We start from the raw sequence: 9,940 nt of genomic DNA on the forward strand, positions 1-9,940 counted from the left end.
AATTAAGAATGAAACCATTTCACAGCTTGACATTTACCCTAGTCAGTAAAACCAGGACCAGTTTAAACTTCATAAACATCAAAAAGAAGAAAATGTACACCCTCATTTCAACTCATATGATGACACATTTCTGCTCTGACAAATTTAAGTCAATATAACCCTTTCATAGAAATTAAAGTTAATCTCAATGTCAAATTTAACAATTAAATCTGAACAGGTTTAAAACTTACACTGCAATCACAATGCATCCCTTTTTCTTTCCTTCAACATATTTTCTCTCTATAAACTCATGCGTTGGGAAGAGACTGTCAATATGTCTAGATGTACATGTCAACACTTCTCCATTCAGGAAAATAGCCAAACTGCCTCTGCAAAATAACAATTACATATTATAATTTGATTAAAACTAGATCCAGCATAAACAAAATATAACCTAAAAACATAAGCTTTGTAAATTTGCACAAACACAAAAGCTCAAAGCACACATTATACTATTGTCACAATATTATATACTTTTCAAACTTTGTAAATTAAAAGATATCAGTTTTCATCTGCTCATGGTTTGATTATCAAAAATAGCACCATAAAAACACACTAAATGTTTATAAATTTCCATGATTTTAAGTGTTTATTTTGAAAAGCAAATTCATACAAAAATGCCAATTACTTAAACTCAAATGAAATTACTATCAAAGTGAAAAAAAAAAAAATATTGTCCTTATCAATGCATCATGATACTTTTAATGGCTTGATCCCCCAAAAAATTATCTACAAAAAAAACATCACTGGCAACAACCATTTTTAAAATAAGAATTGACTGTTGTTGTATTTGCTTTTAGAGTAAGTTAACTTACTGTTCAAAAGAAACTCCCTCCACATATCCAGAAAATTTCTCTTCTACATCAGTTATCTAAAATACAATAGAAAATTTAAAAAAAATAAAAATAATTTCAATGACAATGTTAAAGGGACTTGGACATGATTTGAAATCAGAAATTTTATCTCAATTTTTATGTTTAAAATGGTTTAGTGGTGCATTTTAAATCATTCACCAAAATATTGAATGTTATAAGTTATAAGTAAAATACAGACGTAAGAATTGATTGTTATGTAAACAAGGCTATGGTCTAATAGTTCTTTACAAAGTTGTAATGTAGACAATTACCATTTCGTAGATAAAATGACATGTAAGAAACAATTTAAACTAATTGATTCAATATCTTCATAAATACTATTATCAACAAAAGAAAGACACATTTCCTTGAAATTAACACCAATACAACACATATGTCAAAAATGAATATATTCGTGCTTTGTTTACAAAACAAAGAATTATGAACTCTGAAGTCAAATCGTGACCATGTCCCTTTAATTTGTATCTGCAATAAAAATAAATAATTTTAACAATAATTACCTAAAAGATTATCAAAGTTCTGACTTTACCTGGATCACTGTTCCTCCGGTTGAGTTGAGGGACCGCTTACTTTGGTACAAATCGACATGGACACATGTAACCACAATGGTAGTTCCCTCGTGGATACCAGTCTCCGCAAGTTCACCCCACAACTTTACATCGATTGAAGCTTGACCATCGGTCAAAGTCCCAACTTGCCTCTTAGACTTTGTCCTCTCAATTATGCTCGACACCTTGAAAGAACAAAAGGAAATTGAACATGCAATTTTTTCTATTATAACATATATTGATCCAAAATCTGAATTAACCTGATAAATCACAATTTCCATAATATGTCAGATTAATATTTCAGAGTTTAATTAATGCAAATAATTGCACTGTATTAATTACAATGTAAATATTATACTCAGCAAAATCAAACGACAAAACCATCACAAAAGTATCTTTCATTATTTTTTTTTTGATTCACTCAACCTGGCCATCAAAAGAAAGTGTGAAAAAAATAAGGCTCACCTTTGTTACTTCGCCTTTGACACTAATTCTCTTCTTATTCTCAAACGAACCAATTCTCCCTCCTAGCTCCTCCACAACATGAGGTTTCACAAACGCAACAATCATCTCTTCTGTTAAGGCATCTGGCCTCTTTGTTTGCATAACCTACAAAAACACAGAAAATGTCTAATGATATATATCCCACATATCATGAAGTTTTTTTTTTTTGAGTCCCCCATCATCAGAAACAAAATTAAAACCAAAAATTATACCAGTACTTAGAACAAAGATAAAAAAAATGGTCTGTTTCTAGTTTCTTGACCGACCCTAGCTTTTACGTCCTGACTCAAAACTTTTCTTAAAGGATTTCTGATGGAAAATCATTTATTTCTGTTTTTATCCGATTTGGCAAAAAATTACACAAAATTTTGGTCACAAAAAAAGAATGAAGCAGTTAGATCTTTTCAAATCAGTGTATCTCAAACGTTTTGTTTCAAAATGGCCATATGTTTCCATGTGTTGTAGATTTTACTAATGCTCTTGTTGCTGGCAGAGGAAGTATCTGATATATAATATCAATTTTGTGTTTTCTTAAGACCAGCTTAATAGTCAGGAATGATATTTAAAGACCAGCTTAATAGTCAGGAATGATATTTAAAGTATTTGTCATTTTATAACATCCAGCAATGTCAGTATTTAACTGGCATGTATGAATACTGCAATATTAAAGAAAAAAAAAATATTTGAACAAATAAAAAAAAAATCAGACCGACCGACCCTACTTTAGAATGAAACAAGAAACAAACAAGAAACAAACCATTGTTTTTTCATAGGCCTTATTTAAAATAATAAAGCCTGAACTACTTATAAAATCGTTCGCATTATTATTTATAATCGTTTTCCAATATGAAACATTTAAAATGAAAAAAATGTTTCTCCTTTATTTCAATTTTAATGTTAAAGCTTAAAAATAAATTGTAACAGGCCACAAATTGAGGATTATCAACAATATCATCGACAATGCAACAAATTTTCTTTTTTAATTTTTCATTTATTTTTAAGCATTATTTCATCATTGTAAGCATTTTTCCCTGAATACGATCTCCTAGAAAACACAACTTAAAAATTTAACACTACAAATATAATTAAAATAATTATATAAGCAGAAATTTATAGTTTTGATGAAAAATACAACCTCAAAAACAATCTGTTCATTATCAATTATCATCATATTTATCATAATTAAGACTTACCACTGTTTGTTGCCCAATTTTCAGAGTTCCATCTTCCAAGGATCACAACATAGGCACTCATCTTCTTTAGAACTTTAATGTGTTTTTCATGGACAATGACCTGCTTCAAACTTTCAAAGCCACTGTCACTGGATAGCATCCAGCTGGTTCCAAAGGTCTGCTCTCCTGTCGCATACTTTCTTACAACCAAATCTTCTAGAACAAACATCGTGATGTGTTTGGGACCCTATATCAAATAAACTATACTTCAATTAAAAACACTGTGATATGTTTGTTCTAAAACTATAGTTCATTACACTTTATTCTACATGTACATTAGATACGGCCATTGCAAGTTTTTACTTTGTTTAGCATCCACCCAAATCTCAAAAACATGTCTTTCTATCAGGAAAAAAACAAACATTAGAAAAAAAACACAACTTTAAAGGTTCAACAAAAAAAAATTTGTGATATATATTATGAAGTATTACAACTTTAAAGGTTCAACAAAATAAAATTTGTGTTATATATTTTGAAGTATTTTCTTCTTTTTGTAACAGAAATAACAAATCCCTACTATATGATTTCCATTTTGAATGTTTTGATATTTGATTTCTGATTGAGATTCAAAAATGCGATCCTGAGTCCGTCGACATATGAAAAAGCGATCTAATTTTATGAACAACAATTGTGTTGTTGTTTTTATTTTTTTTATTTTTACATCTCAAAACCTAACTGTCTGCAGACACAACACATAGCAAAAACTTGGAATTACCAAATGTACAAAACGTGCAGATAGTATTAAAGTCAAAAAATGTTTCTAAAAAAAAATATTAAAAACTGCCAAGTTTTACATATTAAGAGATTTACTGTTACCTGTAACAAAATATATTTTTGAAACACTTCTGCCTCCTACCTTGGTAAACAACAACAAAAAAATTAACAAATTGCAAAAACGTGGTATTTTTCCCAGTCAAAATGGCATAACTATGCGTAATATTGCTTGAATGCAACCAAAATCAAACTTGATCACACATTTTTGAATAAATCTGTATGCTGAATTCCATTTTAATATGTCCAACTTTTGTGAAAATAATGAACAGAAACAGCAAATAAGTAGAAATATATAACTCCAAGAACCTAATCCTGTCATAAATAAATAGATTGTATTTAAATACCAAACTTGACCTTGTTATTATTATAATAAATCTGTTTACCAAATCTCATTTAGTACGTGCAACCTTTGAAAACAAAATAATTGGAACTATCATTGACTGACTTTCAGTCAAACAAACAGTTACCATCTAAGCAATATGACCTCCCTTTCTACTGGAACACATAAAATAATTGAGCTATATAATGCAAAAAATATTATAAAATAGTTTTAATTTAACCTACAAATCATTGCATAAACTTTTAAGTAAAATTATTCCGATGCACAATTTAATTAATTGAATACATACAAGCATATTAGTCCAAACATATCTATCTCCAAAGAAAAAGAACTTGCAGAAATACAGCTAAATATATAACAAGTATTTATTAATTACATGAATTTGGACACATTCAACATCACGAAAATTTTCAAATTATAATATAATTTAAAGTACAAATTTATAAACCTTTAATTTCTATTCTAAAAATCCGTTTCAAAACAAAAACCATCGCCTACAGATTTAGAGCTTTGAAATAACCACTTGTCCAAATTACAACTACCTAAAAAAGTAAAAACCTTGTAACAGTGAACCGGGTTTTCATTCATTTCAACTGTATCCATAATCCATGTCAACCCAAATTTATAAGCCCAGCATACAGTATCTAGAAAATTGGTGTACCAAAAACTTACACAATATTCTGCAAGAAAATTACTATTCTCAAACAAAAGGTAGTAATTCTTAAAAAATCCAATAGTGTGCTGCACATTTCAAATATAAGAACAATAGATCTGCAAAACAACAACTTCCAATCTTTTTAAATCCGTACAATTAGAATACCCTGGTTCTGGCAGCTGCCCACCTATCTGCGATTGTCATTATCTCAATCATCTGACTTCTTGTTAGGGTATTCAATGTATAATAAAGGGATAATGAACATTTTTGAATCATTTTAAACTAGTTAAAGATGTATTGCTAGATAACTATGAAAGTGAGATGAACCACATTCATATAAGGAGCTGGTCATTTCGCACGTCAATTTTTTTTTAAAGAGTCATCTCCCTTTCATGAAAATACGAAAATTTTAATTTAGTCAAAATATCTGTGGTGAATGATTTATTAATTCCATATTTTCATGAAAAGAAAGTTTATGCACGTATTAACAAAAAGAGTTTAACAAATTTTAAGTTACTTTTTACAATATCTTAATAAAACATACTTTGCCCTAGACTTCAATGCAAAATTCAAGATGTAATTAGTTTAACCATAATCAAAAAAGTCCAACGGTGGAGTATTTTTATTTCATAACACCTTCAAAATGATATCATGATTAACAATATTGGACCATTCATTTATGAGGTACAAAATGTGGTCGTTTTACATCAAATACCATAAAACAAAAAACAGTGTAAAATAACTTGTTTCACCTAGAAAAAAAAATTTGCCCAAAATTTGCAAAGTTTATTATAGTTTGGCCCAGCATTCTCTGCCAACGATAAGCATATTTATAATGAAATGTTACATTTCCTGAATATCTAGTTCGGTTACATTTCCTGAATATCTGGATCAAATTTTAATCTTTACTCAGACAACTTCAAATAAATACAATTCTTTCTGGTAAAATTAACTGTATCAGTGCAATATCTTATAAGCAATATCTTTAATATCATCATTAAAATATTACAAAGCAAAAACTTTTCTTTATTCCGAGTTCAAAATATGTTTTAAAAAAAAAGTCTAAATCAATAATATATTTTCACTGTCACATACACATTCTCAGAAAACGTAAATAAGCCAGATATATTTGTTAAGCATTTTATAAGTGATACAGGTTATGGAAAAAAAATAATCTTATGAGGCTACACTCAAAAAATAAAAGAAGATTAGACTCCAAGATGTTTAAAACCCCTAAACGTTTAGGCCCCAACATCCTTAAATAAACTGATAAAAAACATTTACCAAAACATCATCCCTCATTTTACTTTATACATGTTTTAAAAAAGTTTATGTATAAAAGCATTAATGCACAGCTAAAATTTTGTGGCCCCAGCTGTTGGCTATTGAACGGAATAATTATTAGAAGTTTGCATATTGGCCCCTTTAATTATTACGTTAACATAGAGTATTTAGTTTGTCAGCTCTGCTTAGTTTGTTACGACCAACGACATCATAAGCATTCTAAGTTTAAATAAATGTTTTTTTATTAACCAATAAATAGCTTCTGAAATTTTTGATATACAAGCTATGACCAACACTGACACCCTATATCAGCATGATAACGGTTAATATTTATTACCACATAGAAAAAAATTATAATCATTTTTAACTTCTGAATTATGCAAAAAGCTAACCAATGAAATTAACTAGCCCATTTTCAGGAGTAAAAAAAAAAAGTTGTGAACAGGAAATTTTGCAATTAAATTGATTTTTAAGTGTTAATTACCTTTGATCAACAGATGAACATTTTAATTTCAAAGTATCTGTAGAAATTTTTTTTTTCATTTCAAATAAAAATAATAAAAGCTTTTATGCACAAATTTTATCACCAACAATTCCTATGAAATTCAAAACACCCTTTTATATATTATAATGTGCTGTCCAAAAATATGTAAACGAATCCAACATAAAATAAGGTTACGTTTTCCTGGAATGGTCTAAAACAAATCTTATTTTATACTTTCTCTAACTGAAACATAGTAAACCTTGGTTGCGCTCCATTGACTGTTCGGAACACCCCGCACATGTGCAAAGTCAAAGGAGTTCAAAAATACACTGTTCTCGGACTGTTCTCTCTGTCCACGTGCGAGAGGTAGTGCAGTCAGAATTCAACATGGCGACTAATGCGCAAAACAGAGCCACGCTCTTTGAATGTGATACATGTCACCGCCTTTTCCGAGACATGGAGGAGTTTGCAAACCATGCATGTGATGATCCCGGTAAATATAAACTAATTACATAGATTTTAAGTTCTTCTAACAATCTAAACATCATTATTTCTAAAATGTGCCTTGTTTATACGACAACTCGCAACATTAAATGGGGGCCTAGCATGTTTAGGCAGATTTTTTGAGTATTTTGTTTGTGTATTTTTTTTCTATGAGCGATTATTGTGTACAATATATATACAAGAACAGTCATTTGAATTTAGAGGCTGCAGAACTGCAGATCCACGGGAAATTCGGGTTGAAAAACGGTATAGCTTTAAATTCAGCATGATATGCAGTATATTTATATGTATTTTGCGATAAAAGCGTGCTTAATACCCCCGTCCCCCCCCCCCCCCCCCCCCCAAAAAAATAAACGTAAAGGTTTTTCGACGCCGCCACTGACGTCCTGTTTGATGTCATTAATACAAAAATAATTAAACTATTTAAGTTGTGGTTGCCTTTTGAGGTCATAGCATGTTCTTGAACTTACAATTTTAATTTAATGCATAATATAAAAAACCTTATGCCTGTAAACATAAACATCATAATTGGCTTAGGAATTTGGGTGTCATTAAAAATGCCTGAACCACCTGAAAGAACATGAAGAAAGAACTTGCTTAGAAAAATTGTATTGATACATATCCCAAATATAAGTGGTTTTTACTTGTATACATGTACAATGCATGTAATGTAATGCCTCTGCAAAAAAAATAGTTAATAAGTAATGTTTTGTTTCATATTTAATTTTTTTTTCTTATTTAATTAAGTTATTACATCATGTACATGTATAGTACTCTTAATAGGTAGTGGTGGATATGATGTTCAGACGCTTCAGCTGGAGGATGAAAGCCTAGATCTGGAAGGAGAAGATGGGAGGCCCATTGAGATTGCCCCAGACTCGTCAGTTCTTTGGACTAGACCTGCAACACTTCTATTAATCAGCCAATATAGGGAGAATGAGGAGTTGGTTACAAGTGGGAAGTTAAGAAAGAAAGCCTTATGGAACAAAATTGCCAAAGTACTAAGAGAAAAGGGAAACTGTAACTTTAGTGCAGTGCAGGTGGAAGGGAGGTGGAAGACTTTGATGAGAGGTTTGAAGAATGTTAAAGATCACAACAAAAAAAGTGGGGCAGAAAGAAGAAATCACCCTTATGAGGAAGAATTAGAGTTCATGGCAGCCAAGCCTAATGTTCAACCAGAATGTGTTGTTGGAACAGAGAACAAGTCGAGCCCAGAAACCAAATCAAGCAAAGAAGAAAGTGACTCAGGTAGGCCTGACACTCCTACAACTTCTACTAAGAGAAAATGCGTGTCTCCTGAAAAGTTAAATCAAAGTTCAAAAAGACGCCGCACAAATGATGTTCTAGATAGCTTTGAACAAATCATGAAGAATGAAAGTCAGCGTTTTGAAGAACAAGTGGAAAGGAGACACTGTGAAAAGATGGAAATGTTCGGAAATTTTTTGGAAATTCTAAAATCAAGCCAAACAAAATAGTTTAAACATGATAAGATTGAATTTCAATTCATGCATTTTATACAAATATGCTTTATATTTCATTTATAGACGAGTGCAAGATATGCATGGAGGATGGGAAAATTGCAGAAACTGTATTTGTTCCATGTGGACATCTGATAGCATGTGTGAAATGTGCATCAAATCTTGCTGGTAATAAATGTCCTATGTGTAGGAAGCAAATCAGCAAAGCCATAAAAGTTTTCAAATGTTGAACATTATTGTTACCTTCTACTTCAGCAAACTATTATTGAAAGGGAAATATCTGGTAGATTACCCCTTAGATGTAAGGATGTCTTTGTTTTTTTTATGAACAAGCAAAGTACAACACATGATTGTATTTGTTTCTTTTTTACTTTTATACTTATCACAGATAGTGCCAATTTCTGTTTTATTTCATTGTTATTATAAAAAATATGAGATTTTGTTTTATTTTTTATTGTTATTTTTATTTGAGGTTAAATATACATACTTGTGTTCAATAAAACAGTTTCAACCAATGATTATATCTTTTTGAATTGTGTAATGACAAATTAAGACAAGACCTGAACCATATGTAGTTACATATTGATACATGTATTCCAAATCTTAAGTCATGTCATGTAAAATACATCACTTAAGGTAAATTTCGTGCAATATTATCACGTTTCCTTAGTCCTTCTGCCTGATTGTCGACTAAATTTCCTTGGGGCACATAAGGTCCTTGATGATTGTCTTCAAAAAAATCTTGCACATCTTCATTGTTCAGGATGCATATATTATGAATAATGCAACATAAAATAATGACCTCAACCGATGTTTTTAATTCTGAAGTTTCCAAATATCGCAATCTTCTGAAACGTCCTTTTAGACACCCAAATGCGCGTTCTATAGTTACTCTTGTGCCTGAATGACGATAATTGTAATTCCTTTGTTGGGGTGTCAGACGTCCTGTGTCTCGGTAGGGAGTAAGAAGCCAACTTCTCAATGGATAAGCTCCATCTCCAAGAAAATGCCCATTGCCACAAACTCTCAAACCATTTTCCCATATATCTGTATTTTTCAACACCCTGGCATCATGGCAGCTTCCAGGCCATCCAGCAACACAATGAACAAATCTAAGGTCCTCTCTGCAAATTCCTTGCAAGATTATTGAGGAAAAAACCCTTTCTGTTGACATAAGTTTCGGGATGATTTTTAGGGGCTTTTATGGCAATATGGGTACCGTC

General features: G+C 30.8%; 2 protein-coding genes across 3 annotated transcripts; one reads left to right on the top strand and one right to left on the bottom strand.

Moving 5' to 3' along the window:
- Positions 1-225: 225 nt before the first annotated feature.
- LOC136274034 (uncharacterized) lies at positions 226-3,194 on the bottom strand. The gene is made up of 5 exons (XM_066080046.1): positions 3,160-3,194; positions 1,928-2,071; positions 1,444-1,647; positions 855-910; positions 226-368 (listed from the first exon to the last, which is right to left on the bottom strand). Exons 2-5 carry the CDS (start codon positions 2,066-2,068, stop codon positions 227-229), a joined length of 543 nt encoding a protein of 180 aa, XP_065936118.1. The 5' UTR covers positions 2,069-2,071; positions 3,160-3,194; the 3' UTR covers position 226.
- A 3,804-nt stretch (positions 3,195-6,998) lies between these two features.
- LOC105327532 (uncharacterized) lies at positions 6,999-9,397 on the top strand. 2 transcript variants are annotated; one of them, XM_034451710.2, is made up of 3 exons: positions 6,999-7,228; positions 8,023-8,487; positions 8,784-9,395. In XM_034451710.2, the coding sequence occupies exons 1-3, from the start codon at positions 7,123-7,125 to the stop codon at positions 8,945-8,947; spliced, it is 735 nt and encodes a 244-aa protein (XP_034307601.1). In that variant the 5' UTR covers positions 6,999-7,122; the 3' UTR covers positions 8,948-9,395. The 2 variants fall into 2 exon arrangements, with proteins under 2 accessions (XP_034307601.1, XP_034307600.2); XM_034451709.2 differs by having other exon boundaries at positions 8,023-9,397.
- The last annotated feature ends 543 nt before the right edge of the window (positions 9,398-9,940 follow it).

This window comes from Magallana gigas, chromosome 1 (genome assembly GCF_963853765.1).
Source record: "Magallana gigas chromosome 1, xbMagGiga1.1, whole genome shotgun sequence".
NCBI lineage: Eukaryota > Metazoa > Mollusca > Bivalvia > Ostreida > Ostreidae > Magallana > Magallana gigas.